Source organism: Aquarana catesbeiana, linkage group LG02, assembly GCF_042186555.1.
Source record: "Aquarana catesbeiana isolate 2022-GZ linkage group LG02, ASM4218655v1, whole genome shotgun sequence".
NCBI classification, from domain to species: Eukaryota; Metazoa; Chordata; class Amphibia; order Anura; family Ranidae; genus Aquarana; species Aquarana catesbeiana.
Window position 1 is genome coordinate 274,147,100 of NC_133325.1, and position 26,641 is coordinate 274,173,740.

Sequence of the window (26,641 nt, forward strand, 5' to 3'; positions counted from 1 at the left end):
TAGCCTCTCCCAGACTCCTGGGAGCTAGTCTCAGGCTTCCCAGGATGCCACTGAGCATGTGCGGGAACGAGCGGTGAATGCTGGGAGCACAGCATTCACCACATCCAGGAAATAAATGCTTGTGGGCTTCAAATGCCCACAATGAAGATGGAAACCGCCTGCAGTGAATAATATAAGTTATTCTTTCCGACGAAATCTGACACAGGCGGACATATTACACACAATATGTGAGTAAGTAATGCTGAGTAGAAAAGTTTGTGAATGAACTCAAAAAAAAAAAAACGATAGACAGGTGGACCCCCGCTTTAATTGGGGAAGCACCTATATTTAAATCCTCTATAGGTCCCATTTAATACAAACCTAAAGTGAATGTTGTGTATGACTGAGCAGGCTGTGTAATTGTATGCTGTGTGATATGTTTGTGATGTATATGAGAAATAGAAATGGATGAATTGTGATTTTTACCTTTGTATGGGACCAAGTCACATGTCCCCATAAGTGTAAAAATATTTTTAAAGGGTTTGGCTTTAAGTTAAAATGCCTGTCGCATATCCAAGTGCCCATGTATTGTTGGGACATCACAATAGGAGCTGTTTACGCCCTGTGGGGGGTCTCAGGTTTCTAGGTAATAACATGGGGGGAGTTCTGTTGACTTTCTAACTCTCAGAGTTAAATATTGTGTTGAATTTGGGACAAGAGTGTATTAAGACTTTTTTTTTTCTTGTTTTATGTAACTTTGGTGTTTTTGGATATATTACATAATTGCATGGTTGGTGGGGTTGCGTGAAAACACCAGTCCATTCAGTTCAGCCTGAGTGAGTGTGGGTGTGTGTCTGCGGTTGTCCCTGTCCATTGTGTCTCATTGAGATGCTCATATTTGTTTAAAGGTACCCATATAGCGCCATCGGTTTGCGCAGGGCTCCACGCGTGCATCGCATGCTCACGTCGGTCCCTGCCCTCAGGGAGCCCGCAGTCCAGTCCCTGGTTTGCATTCATGTACTAGGGCCAATTTTAGACAGAGGCCAATTGGCCTGCCAGCATGTCTTTGCAGTGTGGGAGGAAACCGGAGTGCCCGGAGGAGACCCACGCAGGCGCAGGGAGAACATGTAGAGACCGGGCGGGTGGTGTCGTGGTTGGGATTCAAGCCAGCGGCCTTTTTTGCTGCTGGGCGGGGATGCTAACCACTACACCACTGTGCCACCCAATATTGTTTAGTTAAATATGCCTATATTTCAGTATAGGCCCTAATTGACATAGCCTAAAGTGTTTGTCTAGGGATAAGTGTTAATATTGGTGACTCAATTGGTGTCTCAATTGTATAGTCAGTTTTTGTAGGAAGAAATCCTGATTTGTCTTGTCATTCGTTAATGTCGGCCATTTTTCTGTAGTCCGGGTTTCATTCACCATTTTGCCGTGGACCGATTTTCGATTGCTGCAACTGCTTTTTTGTTTCTGCTGATTTTAGTCTCGAGCGAAATATCTCTGGTTTTGTACTGAACTCCAGATCCAGTAGAATCATTTAGTTTTTATTCCAGTTGTTTTAAAGAAGTTTATGCTTCTAGTGAAGAAATCTCGATTTTGGCGGGATCAACAACTAAATTTCATGTGTTAATGGCGCCATTTTGTTTGTGGCCTGCAGTGTAAGCGAAAAGACTGGTTGAACTCCTTCAGCCGTCTTTTTTGCAGAAGTTTCAGTTTTTGGCTTTTGTTACACTGTTGTGTGGTATTTCGGTATCAAAACTTGTGGTTTGACTTCCCAGGGGTAATGTGACTCAAGGGGGATTCCCTCCCATTTGCAATATGGGGGTTTATTCCACCCACTCCCGGACAAAAGTTTTTAGTTGTTGATGTTTAGCCATAGATTTTTCTAATGTCTTGATAGACAAAATATGAAGCTATTCAAGGCTTCCCCTCCCCCTCCCTACTCAGGTGTGCAACAGGAAGTTAGTGGGAGGGTCTTGGGGTCTTTTGACTTGTGTTTGGAAAGACAAAATCATTTTTATATTAAATGAAGGTTTATTCTGTAATACAGTTTTGGGTAGAGAGCAAACAGGAGGCATCCAAGTTATTGTTGTAATATCTAGGTACAGACAGAAGCCATAAGTTTGTTTTTGTTTTGAATAGCAGAGGATTTCATGGTGTTTTTGTAGTTGTCGGACGAACACGTTTAGAAGGCTGTATATCGTGAGACTGGTCGGGCCGTGCATAATAGTCGGAATTCCAGTTCGCGATTGTATTAGCATAAACGTGAGGAGTAGTACACTAACAGCCCCGCTCAGGCCATGTATAATAATCGGAATGCGGGGGTCGATTATGGTGACAAAGGCGCAAACCATAATCGCTCCGAAAATAAAGCGCAGGGTTCTTTGGATGCAGAGTTCGCCAAAAAAAGCGATTTGAATCGTCATGGGCAATGGGTCGTCCATGCACCCCAGTCAGACAGCTACATAATACATGAAATCTGAGATCTGAGGAAAAGGCCATTAAACCCCAGAAAGATTGACATAGGTGGTCCAAGGATACTATTTTGGGTATCCCTCTGGAGTTGATGTAGCGCGACTGTGGCTTCAGAAATCTGTAATGTTGAGTGAGTTGATGGATGCGTAGTACACGTTTGTGTGATTAAAAATTCACAGGCCTGTTTTTGAACTTTGTGTGGCTGGTCCATGCAAAGATTTTGAAATGCTCTTGTGCTTTTCAAATTGTATTCTTTTCTATCGCTAAAAGAGTGAAGGCAGCATTCCATCTGGTCGTTTTTATTTTTTTTTCATTTTTGGAAACTATGAAATATCTCCCCCACATTTGTATCTGAATGTTTGTCTTTGTCTCATTGTTTGTATGTGGTAACAAGATGTTTGAACCTCCCGTGACAGCCCTCTTGCGTGTCGCGGCTGTTGTATTTTAGAAAAAAAAAAAAAACAACACACAGAGGGTTTAGTTATTATCGGTTTTGTGGAATGTCAGTGACAATTTACCAATGTACATGAATATTGTATTGTTTGCCATTCTTTGAAGGATAGAGTAATAACTTTTGTTTATAAGTATCTTTTCAGGTCCAGTTTCTGGAAGTGTGTGTACAGGTATATAAGAAGGTAAAAGTATCATAGGCTATTTCACTGTTTTATTCTGCACCATTCTAAACCCTGCATGTCTTCCTCCAGTTTGTAATGAGGAGAGAAGAAAAGGGGGAATGATAGTTGTGAGAATGACAATTTTTCAAACCAATAATACTAACCTTTGTAATTCTAACCAAGTTTGTGCCAAGACTGTCTTTCTTTGATAGAATTTGAATCAGCAAGCAGCAGTCTGGTGAAGTAGGCTCCCATCCCAGATGCTAAGAACCTTTTTGTCACTGGTTCCAGGTATTACACCCCAGGATGGTAAGCCACGCACAGGTTATGCAGTGACCAGTCCCGATATCTGGGTTATTGTCATATGAGGTTTGTTTGGAGGTCAACCAAAAACAGAATTGTACTTTCCTCATTAGCTGTCACCTACATTCTCAGCTGATGGGGTAGGTGCAATCACTGTAACATGATTTTCAAAAAGTCCACCACAGGGTTCACGATTCCATTCCGGACCCTGACACAATAACCAGTTTACATTCTTTCCAACCAGGTGACTGGGTCATTGTAAAGAAGCTTGAGGGATGAGACCACGCCAGCCACTGCAAGAAGTGGCTCAACCACAAAGAGTAGAGAAGTATCTTCGTTAATTTATATTTTTTTGTTTAATACATTTTGGCAAGGGTAACGATGAAAAGCATCCCAACTGGCTAAGGAAGAGAACAGGACACATGGTCGGGTATTAGTACCCCAGCGATGACAGCGGTACATGCTATATGTGACGTTTATATTGGTGTGAGAAGTTTTGACAGAATAGTAAAATCCAGACACCTGTCAAAGGAACTTAACAAAACATTTCTAGAGGGTAAAATTAATTATAATTTTAACAATAGCTCTGGTCCTTGCCAGCTTTGGTATCAGGATAACTAGGTAGCCCACAAGTGTGCTTCAACTGTAGTTTGGTATTAATGTGGATCTACAGCTTATAAGGTAATTTCCCGTAAGGCAAGAGTTTCATGTGTGCTGGTGAAACTCGTCCCAGCATCTTATGTCGCGGCCGATCGTGAGGATCTGATGGCGCGAGAGAAGGTAAGAATGGCAGGGACAGCCGGAAGGGAATTGCTTGTACACAGTGGGGGCTTGAGCTTATGAAACACTTGCATGTAACTGTTGAAGCTATAAGGAAGTTCCCACAGTCCAAGGGGGTTTCTGGGAATTCATAAGTAAAGATTGTTATATCTGGATCGGGGATAGTAGTGACAAGGTTCAGGCCCATATGGATAAGGTTTAGATCCCTACAAGGCAAAGCCAGAGCTATAGCTAGTGAAGGTTGAAATCCTTTTTAAGGGTTTGGGAATCATTGGGGATTTAATTTTTATTTTGCAGCGGATCATAGTGAAGGAAGTAGGGGTATATATACTCATTTTGTTTTTGTTTCTATTCCTACTATATGCCATGATGAGGTACTCCTGTTGCCTGATTGGACGCGTGACCAGAGCCCGAGCAGATGACCACATCTTCCTTATCGAGATGAGATGCCCCGAAGCCCAGCCCACGTACAAGACACAGAGGATTCCAGACCGACCAGGGATTACTACAGCTCACCATGTCGTGTCCTCCTTATAAGTCATTCCTCCTGAAGAACAGAATCTACAAGACAGGCTGTTTTTTCCTTTTTTTATGGACTCATATGGACTGTAAGGACCGATACATTTCCACGTGTAAGAAGGAGATCAAGATTCATCGAGGGACACATGGGAGGATATGACAAAGAGGAGGAGCTGTTGTGGAAAATGTTATTTATGTATGTTGTCAGATGCCCCCCAGTGTCAGTTTTGTTGCAGTACTCTCATTTGAGGGTATTCGCACATACAGATGCTGGTGGAAGACCATTGGATGCGGAAACCTTCCCGTGGACACGGCAGATCTGTTTGCTTTTTTAAGGATGTCTGTTTATGTCTCTCCAAGGAACTGGCCACTCCATGGTGACCACATTTCAACTCCTAAGTAAACAAGTTTGCGTACTTTGGGAACCATAGTATAACCATACAATATTATAGCCCACTGGGCCATGGTATAGAACAGCTCGCATCACTGGTAGCAGTGGGAATGTGCACACAGTTGTGTTCAAAGCCATGTGCTTGCTGCATGGTTTTGCGCACCACCATTTGCACACGTCACTACTGCTTTTATATTTGATTATATGCATATGTGTCATTGGTTCTTTTGAATGAATACCAGTGTCTGATTGGCTGATTCTGAAGTCAGCAGCCTCTTTTGTTATCCATGTGTTAGTATAAATAAAAGCCACTTCCTGGACAAACCAGCTGTTGAATACCATCCTTAAGGATATTTTTAAATGTCCCTATAATCTCATATGCTCACTCTCATGCACAGATTAAATCAAGAAGTTACTACTTTGGGGGTCAGGGTGTCCCACATCGAAACTAAAATGGGGGACTTTGCATCAACGGTCAATGAGCTCATAGGAGGTGCATGAAGAGCAGATTAAGGATAAGGCATGGATTGAAAATACAAACTCAAATATTCCGCGCTTGGGACAATATTTTAAAAGAGAACTGCAGCCCCCCCCCCAAAATAAATGGAAAAACACCGAGGTGGAATCCAAAAATTAAAAAAATCTCTGGTGGGCAATGTGGCGCTGTTCAAAAATGTATATAATTAAAATACTAATATCCTAAAAAGTGGTGGCAGTATATGAGAAATACTGTGAACAAATATATAAATAGTGAACAAACAACATATCATGTGTATATGTCACAGGTGTAAAACAACACATAATATAAAAAAACACATAATTTTAAAAAATCAAGTGCAAATAAGGTGTAAGTAATCCTAGAAGAAATATGTGCACTCAAAAAGGAAAACAAAAGTAATATGTAAATATGTGCGTGATATTGGTGCTAGTTTACAAAATCGCAAAGGAAAGATCATAAAAAATACCCAAAATATACACAAATATAATCAATAGTATAATAAATAATTGATGTGGTAATATACCAGAATTTTCAAAAATCAAATCCAAATGATATAAGTGTCCGAGCAGAATTAAAGTTCTATATATGTAAAAATAAGAAGAGGAAAAATCTGAGAGATGACGTCTTGATGATGAAACGCGTAAGGCGTGGTCACGTTGGTACGCATACGTCGCTGTTAGCTTCTGTTCGTTCACTTCCGGTTTTTGGCAGCTCGGCGGTGGAACGCAAGCCGCTGCCTCGCTACATATCCCCCTGATGACACGTGATCCCTGTGTCGAAGACGCGTAGGGGAGGGGCCAGGACGGAGAGACTGACACAGATTTTACACCAGCGCTGTCTCAGCACAGCATACCACACCAAACTTCCACTGATTTTGCATAGAAAGCCGTTATAGTATGGTGCACTGACGCACCAGTGCCATGTGAGTACCCCGGTGTGGGGAGCGTTTTCTTTTAATAAAAGCATTTTGACTATATTACACTATATAGTTTCCTTTTCATTCTATGTATGGAGCCACATTGTTTCCAGCTGGAGGAGTGGAGCAGACACTGAGACTGAGCCCAGGGGTGGCTCCAAAGCAATTTTGGACTCAGGGTAGAAGCTGAGTCACACGCTCTGAGGTGAGCACATTAGCTTAAGGGGGTCAGGAAGGAGCATGTTTTGCAGCACTCAGGATATCTTCGGCATGATGTTGGATTGTTGTCACAGCTGAACACCACCTGCACGCATTGTTTTATTATCACTGCTGGACATTATTTGCACACACTATTGAGAGTGCCATAGAGAAATTTTTTTTTTTTTTTCCATTTAAGAAAAGTAGGTTACTGTGTATTGAGCACTAAGCACACTTTTTATGTTGATTAAGACACTATGTATGGTGTAAAAAGCACTAATAAGCACTAATTTATGGTGTAACAAGCACTTGTTTTTTCACACCTTGTTTATTCTACATTCATATTATTTGTATTTAATATTACCGCACTAGTAAGCACAAAGTTGGTTATTATTACCGTATTTATCGGCGTATAACACGCACATTCATTTTAAGAGGGAAGTTTCAGGAAAAAAACTTAAATTTTAAATAAGGAACTTTGAAGCAAAATAAGGGTCATTGCCCATCTGCAGCCTCATTATTGCCATCAATGCAGCCTCATCAGTCCACATCAATGCAGCCTCACCAGTCCACATCAATGCAGCCTCACCAGTCCACATCAATGCAGCCTCACCAGTCCACATCAATGCAGCAGCCTCACCATTGCCATCAGTGCAGCCTGATCGATGCCCATCTGCAGCCTAGAGGGGACAGGGAGTGGAGCGGGATGAGCTCCAACAGATTACATACAGTGAGAATCTCCTATGATAGACAGAACAGTGGTCCAATGGTGGCCCAGGAGACGGGACTTCCTATTACAGAGGCTACCAAGTAAACAGGAGTTTCTCACTGTATGTAATCTGATGGCGCTCATCCCGCCCCCTTCCCTGTCCCCTCCGAGGAAGCTAAAATTGAAGTATTGGCGTATAACACGCACACGCTATTTGCACCCAATTTTCATGGTGAAAAAGTGAGTGTTATACGCCAATAAATACAGTAATTTTGTTTTTGGGGTCACCCAAGCGCAGCGCATAACTTGTAAATTTAGGCTAGTGTAAAGCCGATGGCTGGAACAGTAGCGAGGCAGCGGCTTGCGTTCCACCGCCGAGCTGCCAAAAACCGGAAGTGAACGAACAGAAGCTAACAGCGACGTATGCGTACCAACGTGACCACACCTTACGCGTTTCGTCATCAAGACGTCATCTCTCAGATTTTTCCTCTTCTTATTTTTACATATATAGAACTTTAATTCTGCTCGGACACTTATATCATTTGGATTTGATTTTTGAAAATTCTGGTATATTACCACATCAATTATTTATTACACTATTGATTATATTTGTGTATATTTTGGGTATTTTTTATGCTTTTTCCTTTGCAATTTTGTAAACTAGCACAAATATCACGCACATATTTACATATTACTTTTGTTTTCCTTTTTGAGTGCACGTATTTCTTCTAGGATTACTTACACCTTATTTGCACTTGATTTTTTAAAATTATGTGTTTTTTTATATTATGTGTTGTTTTACACTTGTGACATATACACATGATACGTTGTTTGTTCACTATTTATATATTTGTTCACAGTATTTCTCATATACTGCCACCACTTTTTAGGATATAAGTATTTTAATTATATACATTTTTGAACAGCGCCACATTCCCCACCAGAGATTTTTTTAATGGATTGAAAATAGACTGGCGGACAGGTCCCACCATACCATTACAATCTAGGGTATTCGTGAAGAAGAGCAGGCTCCTAAGCTCTCTACCTATGCCCGCGGTTTGAATAAAGCCTTGTTACCAGAATTAAAAAACAGAGTTGGTCATTGACCGCATCCACAGGCTCCCTAAACCACAACATTTATCCAACTCCATCCCTAGAGATGTCATTTTTCGCATACATTTTTACCACATCAAAAACCAACTGATGCAAAAAGCAAGAACCCTAGGGACGATCCCCGATCCGTACGCCCACCTCCAACTGTTTGCAGATTTATCACAACATACACTACAACGCCGCAAACTTTTGAACACCGTCACCTTCTATATCTTCTCAGCCGCAGCGGATCTCAAGATCAAGACCTCACTAACTATGCGCTTTGAAGCACTTCACCTTCTGAGAACTTTGGTCAACCTCGGCCTTATCAAACCTTTCTTACCCCTGTTTGCTTCCTTGGCATTTTAGCCATGTTTTAGAAAGCAGGTTAAGGGACATTGCTATTTGAGAACTAAAAGAAGATGGGGCAAAATTTTTTTGTTTTTTTTTTTGCTATTACAGTTGCCTACCAATCAGTCTTCACCTGCAGCTATTTGAATATCTCTCCATCTACCTTCATTCACAAAGCATTAGTGTACACTCCCATAGCAAGTTCCTGGCCACCAACAACCACTGCTTCCGATTACTTACCTTTTTCAGCTTAAACGGATAACTATTCACTATGCCTATAAAAATTATATCCATCAACACCAAAGGTCTTAACCACCCAGGAAAAAAGGTTCTCTCTATGGAAGCTTGCCTTAGACACTCACTGTGATGTTCTTTGTGTGCAAGAGACGCTCTTCCATGCTTCTCATCAGCCTCTCTGTACTAACAGGAACATTACTCACATTTTTACAGCGAGCACCCAAGCCAAAAAGAGGGCGCTGCACATACAGGGGGTTCTTCCAAAGAAGTGGGGTTCTGAAAAAAAGTGACACTTCTGCTCTTGAAGCATTCATCTGAACATTTTCTTCTCTCTTCACAGGTAATCTGCGTTTATATTCCCATGTCCTGCAAACTGAAAATTGACTGACCGCTTATATACATTTTTGGTAATCTGCGTTTATATTCCCATGTCCTGCAAACTGAAAATTGACTGACCGCTTATATACATTTTTGGTAATCTGCGTTTATATTCCCATGTCCTGCAAACTGAAAATTGACTGACCGCTTATATACATTTTTGGTAAATCTGTTTGTCACCGCTGTCTCAACTCAATCTGTAGCCATGCTCACATTATTTCAATGTTTATTTAGCCATTAAGTCTTACCTAAATTATGGGTTTCCTTATCTTTACAATTTTGGCCTTTTAGTCCCCTTGCAGTTTGATTGTGGTGTGAAAGTTATGCCCTGCTTGCTGTGTTCCTAATATGCCCTCCTAATTGATTAATTGCCAGATTCGATCCACACCCAACACAGTATATAACAAGGCCTTCATTACGGGGGAGCACATACAGGGGGCTGCGCATACAGGGGGTTCTTCCAAAGAAGTGGGGTTCTGAAAAAAAGTGACACTTCTGCTCTTGCACTTCAGCAATTTGCACAAAGCTAACCATAGCAGATTGCAGGTGATCTCATTTTCATATTATCTCACCTTCTCTGAAACATGCTCTCTTTACCTCTCCTCCTCTTCACAATTGCAGCCTCTCTCCTCAAGCTCTCTTCTCTACATCCCTCTGCTCCACCACACAATCTGTACTTATCACCCTCACTTCTCCCCTCCCCCTACTACTGCACTCATCACCTCTTTCTAACTCTAAGCCCACTTGCTAACATACCCCCCAGGATAATAAAGCATGTCCCCTCATACAAATCATATTCTCATATTACCTCCCTCACTCTTCTGCTTCTCCTAATCGATGGAGATATTTCCCCAAACCCTGGGCCTCCCTTATTTAACTGTGCCCAACACACCCATCACCATCACCCTACACCCTCTGGCAGTAGTCGCAATCTACACAATTTAGTCTCCATTCCTCTTCTTCCCAACGCCAGTCTCCCTCTCTCAAGTGCCCTCTGGAATGCCCGCTCTGTCTGCAACAAACTCACTGCTGTTCATGACCTCTTTGTCACTAATTCCTTTAATCTACTTGCTCTCACCGAAACCTGGCTCCACGAATATGACATCCCTTCTCCTGCTTCCCTCTCCCAGGGTGGCCTTCACTGGACTCACTCCCCTAGGCCTAATGGACACAAGGGAGGTGGAGTGGGATTCCTCCTATCCCCCCAGAGCACCTTCCAGGTTATTCACCCTCCTCCCTCTTTTTCCCTCTCATCATTTGAAGCCCACTGTATACGTCTATTCTCTCCAACTTCCCTAAGAATTGCTGTGATCTACCGGCCCCCTGGACCATTATCGACTTTCCTTGATGAGTTTTCTGCCTGGCTACCCTACTTTCTCTCTTCGGATATTCCCACAATCCTTCTCGGTGATTTCAACATCCCTGCTAATACAAACACTCCTGCTACTTCTAAACGTCTTAGTCTAACCTCTTCATTTGACCTGAAGCAATGGGTACAGGCTTCTACTCACTCTGATGGCAACACCCTTGACCTTGTATTCTCCTACCTATGCACTCCATGCAACTTCTCAAACAATCCTTTTCCTCTCTCGGACCACCACCTTATTAGTTTCTCTCTCCCCCTGTCTTCCACCACCTTTCCCTCCAATCGCCTAACCATCACCCGTAGAAACTTTCGCAACTTCAACTCCTGTCTCCTCTATTCTGCTACTGACCACCTCTATGACAAAATCTCTCCCCTGTCCTGCCCCAACCAAGCCATGTCCATCTACAATAAATCTGTCCTCCACCCTGGATAAGCTCGCTCCCCTCACTACACGCAGAATCAGGCCTCGACCCCTACAACCCTGGCAAACAGATGACACTAAAATTCTCAAAAAACGTAGTCGCGCTCTTGAGCGTCTGTGGCACAAGACTAAGTCTCTCAAAGACTTCAACCAATACAAATCTGCCCTCCAAATATACTATTCTTTCCTCCACACTGCCAAGCAAACCTATTTTACAACTCTTATTAACACTTTCTCATCCAATCCCCGTAAACTCTTCTCTACCTTCAACTCTCTACTTTGTCCTCCACCGCCTCCACCCACTGACTTACTCACTGCCCAGGAAATCGCTAATCACTTCAAAGACAAGATTGATACAATCTGTGATGAAATCTCTATTCTACAGGTATCTCCCCCAGCTAAGACCCCATGTCAACAGATACAACTGACACTCCCCCTATTCAAATCTACTACTACAGATGAAGTTGCTAAACTCCTTTCTATCGCCCACCTAACCACCTGTACCCTGGACCCTATTCCCTCTCAAATGCTACGGTCACCCTCTGATCCCATCCTACACTCTCTAACCCACATCTTCAATCTCTCCCTCACCTCTGGCATCTTCCCCGATGCTCTAAAACATGCACTGGTCACCCCCATACTCAAAAAGCCGTCCTTGGACCCTACCAATCTTAACAACCTACACCCAATCTCCTTGCTCCCCTTTTCCTCTAAACTGCTTGAACGCCTGGTTTACAACCAACTGAGTGACCACCTCATTAAAAACAACCTTCTTGATCCCCTTCAATCTGGATTTCGCCCTCAACACTCCACAGAAACTGCTCTTTTAAAACTCACAAATGACCTACTAACTGCAAAAACCAATGGACACTATTCTGTACTCCTACTTCTGGATCTTTCGGCTGCCTTTGACACGGTTGACCACCCCCTCCTCCTCAAAAAACTTTACTCCCTCGGTCTCCGTGACTGTGCTCTTCAGTGGCTCTCATCCTACCTATCCCAACGCACCTTCAGTGTCACTTACAATTCTACTTCCTCCACTCCTCTTCCCTTCTCTGTCGGGGTCCCCCAAGGTTCTGTTCTTGGACCTCTTATTTTCAATCTACACCTCTTCCCTGGGTCAGCTGATAGCCTCTCACGGCTTTCAATATCATTTCTATGCTGATGACACACAAATCTCTCTCCACCCTTCAACTCACTCCATCAGTCTCCTCACGCATCACTAACTTACTAACCGACATATCTGTATGGATGTCACACCACTTCCTCAAACTCAACTTGTCCAAAACCGAGCTTATATTTCCTCCCCCACGTTCCTCTTCCCCCGACTTCTCTGTCAAGAGCAATGGCAAAACCATCCACCCGTCCCCACATGTCAGGGTACTAGGTGTTATCCTGGATTCTGAACTCTCCTTTCAGCCCCACATCCAATCACTTTCCAAAGCTTGCCGCCTCAACCTCCGCAACATCTCTAAACTACGTCCCTTTCTAACCAATGAAACCACAAAGCTCCTGATTCACTCCCTGGTTATCTCTCGCCTTGACTACTGCAACTCACTCCTCATTGGCTTACCTTTAAACAGACTATCCCCCTTCAGTCCATCATGAATGCTGCTGCCAGACTCATCCACCTTACAAACCGCTCAGTGTCTGCTACCCCTCTCTGCCAATCCCTCCATTGGCTACCACTCGCCCAACAAATTAAATTCAAAATACTAACAATAAGTTACAAAGCCATCCACAACTCTGCCCCCAGCTACATCACTAACCTAGTCTCAAAATACCAACCTAATCGCCATCTCCGTTCCTCCCAAGACCTCCTGCTCTCTAGCTCCCTCATCACCTCCTCCCATATCCACCTCCAGGACTTCTCCCAAGCCTCGCCCATCCTCTGGAATTCCCTACCCCAATCTGTCAGACTGTCTCCAACTTTATCCACTTTTAGGCGATCCCTGAAAACTTTCCTCTTCAGAGAAGCCTATCCTGCCTCCATCTAACAACTGCACTATTTTCTCCATTAGCTCATCCCCCACAGCTATTACCCTTTTGTATCACTTGACCCTCCCTCCTAGATTGTAAGCTCTAATGAGCAGGGCCCTCTGATTCCTCCTGTATTGAATTGTATTGTACTTGTACTGTCTGCCCTAATGTTGTAAAGCGCTGCGTAAACTGTCGGCGCTATATAAATCCTGTATAATAATAATTATTGTAAAAATACTGTCACTTTTTAGTTGCACGACTGTATCACTGACTTAGCAGGAAGATATATCATCTTATGCTCACTGAATAACACTTGCTATACGGTGGTTAATGTCTATACTAAGTAAGTTTTTTGCGGAAATGCTACAAGAAGATCAACACTGCTCAACAGGGCCCTTTAGTGTGGTATGCCGACTTTAATCTGGTCCCCAATCCACAGCTAGACTCTTCAAATACAACCAAAAGGGGTAAACCCAGTTTAGGCCCCTTCCTACAAAACTTCCAATTGTATGACGTATGGCGCTGCCAGCACAATATGGAGCGGGTCTACACATTCCTTTCAGGATGCCACAACACCTACTCCCATACTGATCTTTTTCTTACAGACGAATGGCTCCTACAGAAGATATTGTTATCTACAATTCTTCCAACCACCTGGTTTGACCACTCACCCATCTGCATTCACCATCGGACTATCCAAACTCCAGTCCCACATATATTTGGCGAATACTTATCTCCTGCAATTGGGTCCCTACGCATTTGACCTCCGCAAACATCTAGAGGAATTTTTCCTTCACATTTGGACTCTGTATTTTCACAAAAACTTACAATAAATGATTTTATTATATCTTTACTCCTTTTGATAAATACATTATTATTGTCGCTAAAAAAACCCAATTTTTCTTTTAAAATACTGTTTGGTGTGTGCAGCTGACTCTAACCCATGTGTTTTTTCTATATTTTCTGTCTCTAACCCACCTACCCTATGGGTGGCACAGAAAGCCTACATGTGAGGCCTCTTTATACAATTTGGAACAAAAGCAAAGAGGCAAAAGATGCAGCACATTGACCAGCTACTCTCCCAAATTCAAACGACTGACATGTTAAATAAAAAATAACCTCACCCTACCCTACCCTACCTTACCCTTAGCTTAGAACGCTTCAAAATGAGAAATAAAAAAAAAAAAAACAAACGAAAAAAAAAAAAACTTAGAAACATTCCAGAATGACCTTTTATGCCTCAGGCAATAAAGCAGGTAAATGTCGAGCACAGTAAATTAAAGGAATACAGGCCTTAAGACCTGTATTCCCTTTCTACTTCATCCATTCACTAAAGAATGCTTGAAGTGGTTGTAAACCCTTACATATACCCAGTGAAGTGAATAGCCTCAAGATGATAGAGATGAAATAAATCCTCCTACATACGTTTTACTTGTATATCTGCTGTCTTCAGCTGTCTACACTCTTTGGAAAGTGCAGATCGTGTTAAATTTTTCCTCCTCTTTCAGCAGCACATAGGGGTGGGTGTGGAGACTGGGCTTGCACTGTGTGAGAGCTGATTGGAGGAAAGGGACAACCCCCCCCCACATAGGCAAAAGAACAAGGGAACATGCAGAGCTGTAGTCATAATAGACAAGCTCCGTGCTCATCTCCCTCCCTGACACAAATTTTCAGCTACTGTTATCTCATGTGTCAGAAGCTTCTCGTGCTGATAGCTGAGGTACGAAGCACCAGAGAGAAACTACACTTAGAGCTTTGGAGAGAGATGAGTAAACACTACAGATATATATTTTTTTAGTTCAACTTTAGTTAAACCCCTTGAGTTAAAGGGGTTTACAACCTCTTTAACTAAACCCCAAGAAATCGCAGAAGCTTTTAGATCCCTTTACAATCTGAAAGATGATCGCACAATACCTCAAGCACATCCCATCACTATAAAATCTTTTCTTGATCCAATCCACCTTCCAGAGTTGACAGACATCCACCTAGAACATATTAATTTCTTATTTGAAGCTTCAGAAACTGTCAAGGCTATTGATTCTCTCCCAAACGAGTCCCTAGACCTCGACGGCTTTGTTTGTGAATATTTTAAGCAATACAAACATAGTATTCGACCTCATTTTACTCGGCTGTTCAATGCTGCTCTTTTCCAGAAGACATGTTGCAAGCCTTAATTGTAACCAGTGGTGGCCTGTCCAAACGGGGTGCAGGGGCGCCGTCCCCTTAATCCATGTGTGCGGCCCCTAATCTACATGCGGGCGCCACACGATGGATTCCAATGTTTTTGGTTTTTTTAGAAGCACATGATTAGAGCCTGAGGCTCTAACTGGCTTCAAAAAAGGGTGGGCTCGGGGCACAGTGCACTGCGTAGAGCCCACCCAGTTGTGTGACAATGGCAAATTAATATTTGCTATTGTCTTCCTGATTCTGCTTCTGGCCACAGTCACCCGATTGGCAGAGAGAAGAAGCAATCCTATTGGCCGCTGAGGAGGGAGGAGATGCAGGGGAAGCCGCCATGAAGCCCAGAAGGAGGAGACGCGGGGCAAAACAGCCGCCAGGAGGAAGCAATGCCTGCGACCTAGATGGGGCAAGTACAGGGCTGGTGACCGACCGACCGCAGGGGTGCCTGTGACCCTAAGAACACCATCCCCACCGTCAAACATGGAGGTGGAAACATTATGCTTTGAGGGTGTTTTTCTGCTAAGGGGACAGGACAACTTCACTACATCAAAGGAACGATGGGCCATGTACCGTTAAATCTTGGGTGAGAACCTCCTTACCGCAGCCAGAGCATTGCAAATGGGTCGTGGATGGGTATTCCAGCATGACAATGACCCAAAACACACGGCTAAGGCAACAAAGGAGTGGCTCAAGAAGAAGCACATTTAGGTCCTGGAGTGACCTAGCCAGTCTCCAGACCTTAATCCAACAAAAATCATGTGGACGGAGCTGACATCAGCCTCAAAACCTTAAAGCGGCGTTCCACCCAAAGGTGGAAATGCGCTTCCTCCCCCCTCAGGTGCCACATTTGGTACCTTTCAGGGCGGAGGGGACCTGTTTTTTGACAACTTCTGGATATGCAAATCATTTAAGAACTTTTTTGAAAAGCATTTTTCTGGATTTTGCTATTGTTATTCTGTCTCTCACTATTAAAATAAGCCTACCATTAAAATTATAGACTGATCATTTCTTTGTCAGATATTGGAGTTCCTACATCGCTGAAATCTGCATTAGAAAATTCCTTTCCCCATCTATGGGCTGAGGATACCATCACTTACCTTGGCATTAAGCTCACCAGGTCGGTATCTTCTCTCTACCTGGAGAACTATGCTCCTTTTATAAATAATCTGCCTAAAGAGCTTGACTTGTTATCCAAAACCATATGCTCCAGGTCTGGACACTTAGCGGCTTTCAAAATGCTCAAACTATCTCAGCTGCTAGATGTATTTAGAAGGATGCCCATCCCAGTAACAATTTCTTTTTTTCAGACATTGCAATCCATACTAGGCAAATACATTTGGCAAAGCATAAAGCCCATATGTTTACGTATTAAATTTATGAAACACAGATCAGTAGGAGGCACTGGCTTTATAGCAATCAGAGATTACTACTAGGCTTCCATTTTAGCACAGGTGCACATCTAGTTCTCATCTGACAGCACCTGTTTATGGAAAGACATAGAATCCTTACAAATCCCCAGCCATGACTTGAATTCCTGGTTGCCAAGTATGATCCAAGGCAAGCTACCAAGTAAGCTCATCTCCCCTATGCTGGTAGCATCTGTGCTCGCATACAGACACTTTCTCCAAAAAACCTGAACAGGTCCTACCCCAATCCAACCACCATTACCTCTTTCATTACTTTGTCTGCTTATACCAGACATCTCCCCTTCACACAGATAAAAAAAGGGTTTCAACAAGTGTCAGATTTATACTCATAACTTATTCATCCCTTTTCCCTCACATACACCCTTCTCAAATCAGATTACCGCTACATACAATGAACTCAGTGACTTTTAACAAATACCCACTTATGTGCGCCAGTTCACATTCAAGCATGGCAATATCTCACAGAAAACAAAACCCATGTGCAAGATATAACTGTTTAAGCGAGAAGTCCAGCAAAAGCTTGTTTGGCTGGACTTCTCCTATGGATCACAGGAGTGCAATTCGTTTTGCACTCCTGTGACCCATTTTCAGCAATGAGTGGACTGAAGTCCGCTCTCTGCTGACGTAACGGATATCAGTCCAGGCACCGCTTCATCCCGACAATGGGAGTCTGGATCCACCTAGACTGACACCCTGCTCAGCCTCTCAGCGAGCCGCTGTGAGACTGAGAAGGCTGCCCCCGCCCCCTCTGCAGCTCAGCGCTCCAATGAATGAGGAGGGAGCAGAGCAGAGAGCCATGACTGACAGTCTACAGCTCTCTGCTTGGGGAACTGTCAAAACCGAGTGATCGACGATGTTAGATCACCCAGTTCTCTGTGTAGAGGTGCCGGGGGGACTGAGGTAAGTATGATTCTAAAAAAAAAAAAAAAAATACAAACCCATACTTCTCTTAACATTGGCATTGACACTTTTCCTTTTTACTTCCAATGTATTACTCACATTTTATTAGCTGATAGATTAGTAATAGTTCGACTTTGGAAGTCATGTGAATCCCCCTCTTAAAGTGAGGAGATTGCATTAACCCATACTCATGTCACATATGAGGGTATGCTAGCTGCTAGTGAAGGACGCCTGCAAAAGGCAGAAACTAACTGGTCCTGTTGGTATCAGTGGAATACCAAAACATACAAATGTTAGCTTTAAGCGCTTAATATATATATATTTTTTTCTCTGATATGTTGATATTTAGCCTCGCAAGGCAGAAAATATTAATATTATTTCTGAATAACTTACTATCTATGGAGGCAGAACTGTTTTGTCACATTTTTTGTGGTTATCCACTCTGTATAATAGCTTATGTGTAATAGCTTGTTTCTTTTGTGAGAAATTCTTTAGTAAAAATTCTATTGAACTTAAAAATGCAGAATGAGGTTACAGTGAATTTACTGTATTAAACCCGAAGTAGTAAACTGAATAGGAATATAAAAGTTTGTCAAAAATCCACAAATGCATTTTAGCCATAAAAAAAAACAGAACATTTGAAACATTTAAGCAATACAGTGCAGTTCAAGTGCAGCTGTTACATCTCAGATGCAGTCCTTTTTGCCCCTCACACTTTATCACATTTTACTGTCTGCTTTGGCTTATCCTGATATGACAGTGCCAAGGTGTACAATGAACAAACCCTGTCATGGTAATTGGTAGTTATACACAATACAGCCTACAACAACCTCTTGAGAAACACAGTAAATTAATAGAATTTGTGAAGCCCAAATAAGCAAAATAAACAACATGCTTCAAGGAAAAATGTAGAAAATAAATCATAGAAAGATGCAAAATGAATAAAAATGCCAAGTTTGGACTCAAGTCTAGACAAACATCCCCAGCGCACCACTTTTGAAATTTGCTGATGAGGAGGGTTGGATAGACCCCTGGCGTAGTAGGCACCCCAGACAGAAGCAATTTCCTTGCTTTTCTAAAACTGTTCACTGTCAAGGATTGACCTCTGTTTGTACCCCATCTGCATCATATTTAGTACAGTACATAACATACACCCTGAGAGGCATTTTAGACCACTCACCTCTACTGGTTTATTTAGATGAGAGTTCCATGCATTGCTCCAAAAGCTCCATGGAAGCTTAATGCTTTCTGGTTGTACCTCATCCCCTCTCCCGCTTTCATAGTCTCTCAAATATCTGAGTACTGGTGCATTCATGCTGATCATCAGAACCTTCTTAGTGTATGGGATGCCTTTAAGGCATTCCTACAGGGTGTGTTCATATCGAAGATAGTAAACAAACAGGCCACTAATTCACAAAAAGAACAGGCTGCACAGCAGGTGAGTAGATTTAAGGCTAAGTTTATTGCTGATCCCTCTAACTCTACTAGAGAGGCATGGATCTCTGTACAGGATGCTATGGTCCGCATTATTACCCCAGGTGCTGAGAGGAAACATTTTTTTTTTTGGTAAATTGGCCTTTTACAAGGAGGGAGAGCAGACTGGTCGACTATTGGCTAGGATTGTTCAATACCATCAGGCCTCCCAGTCTATAGGTGCCTTACGCACACGGACCAGTACCATGGTAAATTCTCCTGATCAAATCCTGACTGAACTAGTAGAGTTCTATGCCTACCTATAACAGTCCAAACAACTCTACTTCCCAGATTCGTTGTGCAATTTCTTTTGCGGGGTGGCTCTACCTTGCCTGTCATATACCCATAAACGTTTTCTGGATTCCCCTTTAAATTTTAAAGCACTGCAGTTGGCGACCAGTCTGTTCCCCAATTCCAAGGCACCAAAGGATGATGGCTTTCCCATGGAGGTATATAAGCAGTATAGGGAGGTTGTTTTCCCTCACTTACTCAAAGTGTTTAATGCAGCCAGAGGGCAACAGTGCCTTCCTGTGCCCATGACTGATGCAAACATTATCTTATTATTAAAACCTATAGGCCTATCTCCCTCCTACAATCCGACATAAAAATTCTGGCTAAAGTGCTGTCCCTGTGATTGAATACTGTCATCTTAACTATCATCCACTCTGATCAGAGTGGTGGGTCAGCTCTCACCCACTTTTTCCTTCAGCAGGGTACACGACAGGGGTGTCTGCTGTCCCCGCTCCTCTTTGCCATAGCCATTGAGCCCTTAGCGGTCATCATCCATTCCAATCTCTCTATTCTGGGTTTTCAGTATGGGGAAGGCAAGACAAGATCATGCTATACACAGATACTATGCTCCTCCTGGGGGACACCAAAACATCCTTACAAGAAGTCATGTCAATTATAACTAGTTTTGGGAACTATTCTGGTTCACATATAAATTGGACAAAATCTGCCATGATGCTTTTAGATGCTGAATCGGGGAACTCGAAATCTGTCCTCCACAACATCCCTGTGGCTTCTAACTTCAAATACCCCAAGAGCCCTTGACTATGTCTTCCTAAAATTGTCACCTTTACTTACATGTAAAGGGGATAAAGTCAAAATATGGACCAAACTTAGGCTTTCTGTGGTAGGGAGAATCAACCTTAAAAAAAAAATTATCTTTATGCTACAACTACTCTATATGCTACACAACTCTCCAATGGTTATTCCCCGCAAGATGTTTCGAGTTATCAAGTCCACTTTTTGTGCACGTATATGGCACACTAAACCCCCAAGAATTAAGCTAAAACAACTTCAAAGACCGAAGGGGAGTGGCAGTCTGGCATTGACTAACCCTTGGCTATATTATGTGACAGCCCAGTTACAGCATATTGCTAGATGAATGCCCCAGACCAATACCAACTCTGATGCAACTAACCATATTTTATACCACATGACAGGGGTGGAAAATGTAGCAATGGGACTGGAAGCTCTAGCCTACAGTTAATCTAATACACTTTTCCACCACTTATGTTCTCATGCACAATATATGGAACAAAGTGAGGCAAATGCAGGTTACAGGTTTCACTAGATATAGCCCTATATGGAATAATGATTATTATGGGGAGCTGAAGTTGCTGCAATATGGGGCCAAATGGCGACATTATGGTATTACGCGCTTATCTCATAACTTTGAAAATGGTAAATTGTGCTCCACCACCGTACAGTATAAATTCCGGCCTCCACAGAAAATTGTACTTTTATTATATCTAACTCCAGTACGCTGTTAGGGCGCAAACTGGTTCTGAACCATGGGTACAGTCTCCCAGCATCCATTTTTAATTATATGTCTGAGGTGGACGTCTATAAGGGCTTCATATTACAATCCTATTATATGTTGCTGCTTATCTTCTTGAAGGATTTTCCTTCGAGGCCAGATGGGAGCATGATGTGGGGGCATTCGAGGAGGAACAATGGGAGGAGGCTCTACAGACTGTATAAATGCGCTCACTTAACGTTACACAATACATACTTAGGGAACTCAGTCAAGTAATTGCCAGACCATTGTTCATAATTTTTACTGACAGTCTACTGACTGGAATGGTACCAGCTGATTGGAGAAAAGCCAATGTAGCACCAATATTTAAAAAAAGGGCCAAAATACATCTCTGTGAATTACTGACTAGTAAGCCCATCATCAATAGTATGCAAGCTCTTGGAGGGGATAAGGGACTATATACTAGATTTTAGTCATGAAAATGGTATCATTAGCAGTAATCAGCATGGATTCATGAAGAGTCGTTCTTGCCAAACCAATCTTTTAACCTTCTATGAGGAGATAAAGGAAGGCCCGTAGATGTGATGTATCTGTAATCTGACACAGTTTGCCATAAAAGTTTACTGTACAAAGTAAGGTCCGTTGACATGGATCATACGGTGAGTACATGGACTGAAAACTGGCTACAAGGGCGAGTTCAGAATGGTCAGGGGTGGGAAGTGGGGTACCCCAGGGTTCTGTGCTGGGACCAATCCTGTTTAATTTGTTCATAAACAACCTGGAGGATGGGGTAAACAGTTCAATCTCTGTATTTGCAGACGACACTAAGCTAAGGGCAATAACTTCTCCGCAGGATGTGGAAACCTTGCAAGAAGATCTGAACAAATGAATAGGGTAGGCAACTACATGACAAATGAGGTTTAATGTAGAAAAACGTAAAATAATGCATTTGGGTGGCAACAATATGAATGCAATCTCCTCATTCGGGGGGAACCTCTGGGGGAATCTAGGATGGAAAAGAACCTGGGGGTCCTAGTAGATGATAGGCTCAGCAATAGCATGCAATGCCAAGCTGCTGCTAACAAAGCAAACAGAATATTGGCATGCATTAAAAAGGGGATTAACTCCAGGGATAAAGCGATAATTCTCCCACTCTACAAGACTTTGGTCCAGCCTCACCTGGAGTATGCTGTCCAGTTCTGGACACCAGTCCTCAGAAAGGATGTACTGGAAATGGAGTAAGTACAAAGAAGAGCAACAAAGCTAATAAAGGGTCTGGAGGATATTAGTTATTAAGAAAGGTTGCGAGCACTGAACTTATTCTCTCTGGAGAAGAGACAATTGAGAAGGGATATGATTTCAATTTACAAATACCGCACTGGTGACCACACAATAGGGATAAAACTTTTTTGTGGAAGGGAGTTTAATAAGACACGTGGCCACTCACTAAAATTAGAAGAAAAGAGGTTTAACCTTAAACTGCGTAGAGGGTTCTTTACTGTAAGAGCGGCAAGGATGTGGAATTCCCTTCCATAGGCAGTGGTTTCAGCGGGGGGCATCAATAGTTTCAAAAATCTATTAGATAAGCACCTGAACGACCGCAACATACAGAGATATACAATGTAATACTGACATATAATCACACACATAGGTTGGACTTGATGGACTTGTGTCTTTTTCCAACCTCACCTACTATGTAACTATGCAACAATGACTGTCACAGTTGTACATCTTTCTCAGGGTTTCATCTTACTCCAGCAAGACTCTTTAAAATGGGGGAGAGAAGACCATCCGTGCTAGATGTTCTAGGGATCACAGTGACCTCATCCTCTTACTATGGAGATGTCCCAAATTACACCTCTACTGGGGGGAAGTCCTGGATACCCTAAATAGGGTATTTCAAGTCATCATTAGACTGGACCCTAAACCCTATCTCCTGGGTGTCTTGGATGACCTGCCAATAGAGGATGTTGCCAAACAGGCATTGGCCTGGGCCAGGAAACAAATTCTTTGACACTGGAAGTCATCTGATTTTCCCTTGTGGAAAGAGTGGGTGGTCGCAATGGGGGATACATTACGCCTAGAAAAATATATCTTCAAGCATTGAGGATGCCAGAATTTTGTGAATGTAGTTTCATGTGTGGTATGAAACTACATTCACTGGGCATGTACATAATGGTACCAAAAACTGACTGCATAGCTAAATGGGTACAGTGGGGATATTGAATTGTAATACCTCCAAGTATGCTGTATCTTCTTTAGTTATGCTATGCAGCTACGTTGAGGGTACATTTTTTTTTCAATTCCATTTGTACCTTTTTTCCAGCAGTTCCAAAACCAGAAACTACACGCCTTGTAAGTAGTAATGTTGTGCTGATATTAGTGGGGCCATCAAAATTAAAATCTGATGAATATAAAGTCTCAGTGAATGGCACACACACTTCTGTGTTAAAACATACCTTGTGTTATTTAGAAAGAGCTGTGACCTGATTTGTACAGCCACATATAATGATGCTGTTGTAGCAAGAAGTTCATTTTTCTCTTGAGATGTCAAGTTGTGTCCTATAATAATGGAAAATACAAACAAAAATTAAAAAACAAAAACAAAAAAAAACTCACATAGTAACATATGGCAGTTCACGTGCATAGGCGTGCCTGGGCACAATTTAATCACTCTGTGTGCATACCTCCCAACTGCCCTGAATTGGGCGGGATCATCCCGAGATTTGAATTAAATCCCGGTGTCTTGACAATCCAGGCTGAATTCCAGAGGCCAGTACTAGAATACTCTCCGGCACTCAGCTCTATTAATTTGCCTCGGTTTTTGCCTGCAGTTGCGCTTGTCACAGGCAGCAACAGAACAAACACCATTTGTTTATTCCAGGGAGGGTCTGGGTAGTAAAGGTTGGCACAGGGAGTAAGGACTGTGATTGGCTTTATACAGGTGCTAAAGGGCGGCGCGGCAGTGGGGGCAGAGCTACAAGCCAATCACAGTGAAGCATAGCCCCACCCCTACTCCTTGCTGTGTTCTTTAGTACCAGCCCCCTCCCCGGCATAAACAAACAGCATTTCCTCTGTAGCTGCCTGTGACAAGTGCAGGTGCTGGGGAGACACAGAAAGAGGATTCAATTACTTCTGTTCTTCTCCCTTCGACTCTTCACAGTTCTCAGGGTACTGCAGCTCTGGCTCTTCTCTAACAATGTTGCTCAATGGTGATCAACTTAATTATTAAAGAGGGCCTGCAATGCACACCCTGACACCGCCACAGGGCCACACAATAATAGTCATACAGGATAGCCCAGTCTCATCTCTCCGTGATGCTGGACTGTATATGAAGTCCATGCTTCACCTGTCACAGTGGGAATTCCTTAGAGGGGGGTCTTAAGGGACTGGTTTCCATAGAGGTGGATAATGGCTCTGAACCTGTATAGCAACCTGCGACTAACTAAATGTGTTGCACCAAGTGCTAAGAGGAGTGCCCCATGCAGAATCCTGTGCCCTAAAGCAACATTACAGGATGTCCCCATACATTTGGATCCTCGTACGGCTCCCAAGGTTTTACCAAGGTTGCATCCATCAAGATACACTGCATCTGTGTAGGCATTAGAAAGCAGTGGATTTGATTGAAAATTTCTTAAGAAAATAATTAAGCAAAATAATAAACTAGTGAAGTTGATTTCTCTGGAAAAGAGAAGATGTCTATCACCTACAGACACTAGCGAAAAACCAAGGACTCATGGTGTGGGGAAGGGTTATAGGAGAGGCTCCCCAGGGGGGCATGTCCTAGAAAGCTTGCCAGGGTCCAATTGCCTTAAGTTGCGAGCCTAAAACACTAGTGTATGAAAAGGATGCTTGTGACCTGTACTGTAGGATATCCTATTTTCTTTACGGTACATCACAGGACATGGTATTTTATTGACTATTGGGATGTTTTAAAGCAATTCAGTGAGAGATTGGCAACACAGCAAACAACAGCTAAGGGGTCCAACAAAAAAAATTATATTAAGATGAAGTAAGGACCCTTACAGGGCCACCTGGAGGACTTTTCAATCTAAGCCAGTGTCCAGGAAGGCTTGAACATCCACCTGATAAAACTTGGCAAACGTGATCAGAAAAACAGATGGTAGCCTTGCAGACCCAATTGAGGCCAAGTGCTGAAAGGTCCATGAACATAAAGCACAAGCAACGCTGGTGCGGCGCTCTCTCCGCTCTGCCTTTGTATTCTGACAGGAGGACCGTTCAACAGAAGTCGGTTGTGAGACTGGTTTCTGTCAGACAGGCAGCTGTACACACTGTCCGAATGTCTGGATTGTATGTACCCAGCTTTAACCTCCTGGAATAACTACACATATCCCAGGAAGCTGCTGGAGTAGGGACACACAGTGGCCATATTATGTAGCTGGTGTGCAGGATCAAAGGCTGGCCAAAACTTAGAAGAGGCAGTCAGCTTCTGATTACTGAGGAAAATCAAATACAGCAAGTATCTATATCCAGGGCAATGCTGCCAATACGACAGGTAATTATCTGATTGCAGAGCAATGCTGCATAACAGCATTTTCTTTAACATGAAAAAAGGTCCACTTTAACAAGAGGTAAATTAGCCAAATTCAAGGCTATTTTTAATTTTTTTTGTAAATGAGCTCCCCTGCCGTTTTAGAAAATAAAGACAAAAAAAGCAGCTCAGACTGCAATACTCACCTTTCATCTAAAGCAGTCCCCCACAGTATTATACTATGAATGAATAGGTGTCCTGGCACCCTTCATTAAAAATGATTAGAAGCAGAGAACGAGGCTGACATCATCACATCAGTACCACTCATTAACATTCAGATGCTCTGGGCAGGAGGAGACATGGGGGGGGGGGGGACATAACATGCTGGGGGGAAGGGGCCCCCGGAGGGGATAAGCTTTGAACCCAGAGTTGGGATGTAAACAGTAGATATTAACCAAGTAATCAAATACCTAGCAACTTAACCTACATTTACGTTAACTAGAACCTTACTTGGTTCATTATCCAATCATTTAAATGGCCTGTTATCTGATAAGAACTGGACTTTACAAAAGATATATGATTTCTGACCCACTGGAAAAATGTATTACACACAAAGATTATACAACTTGATAAAGTGGGCAGCGATTGTTACTTCAAAAATTCAAAAATATTTGAATTTACAGCATACTGTATGTTGCTAATGGCTGTCACATATGTTGGAGAGGAGATCATAGTGGATCCTGTTAGAGCAGCCATCTGTGAGGACGATTCAGAGTCTGCTGCTCTCCACAATACTTCTGCCAGTGTATGTCCAGCTCAAGGAATATCATACATTGTTAAAAAAATAATAATATATATAGTGGTATATATACAGCCTCTTTATATATGCAGCCTCTTGAACTCCTGGAAAGGATGGGAGTCCATCTTCCTCCCATGCACAGACCTCCTGTCTGTTGGATAGAGCCCTGAGGCTGGGTTCACACTGGTCCGACAAACGCTCCGACATTGGGAGCTCATGTCGCATGACGTGTGAAATTTAATGTTTCCCTATGGGAGCCGTCCTAACTGGTCCGACACAAGTCGTTCCGACTTTAGAAATGCTCCCTGTACTACTTTGGTCCGACTTTGATCCTACTTCAGTCTATTGACTATCATTGAAGTCGGATCAAAGTCGGATTGCCGTCTTGCATGA

At 42.7% G+C, this 26,641-nt stretch overlaps 1 protein-coding gene across 1 annotated transcript in view; it reads right to left on the bottom strand.

Moving 5' to 3' along the window:
- The window catches only part of PCCA (propionyl-CoA carboxylase subunit alpha), a 1,163,293-nt gene that overhangs the window by 440,550 nt on the left and 696,102 nt on the right, over positions 1-26,641 (bottom strand). Inside the window, exon 18 of the mRNA XM_073614439.1 lies at positions 23,417-23,519. Coding sequence (XP_073470540.1) covers positions 23,417-23,519 — 103 coding nt within the window. The remainder of the gene's footprint in view (positions 1-23,416; positions 23,520-26,641) is intronic.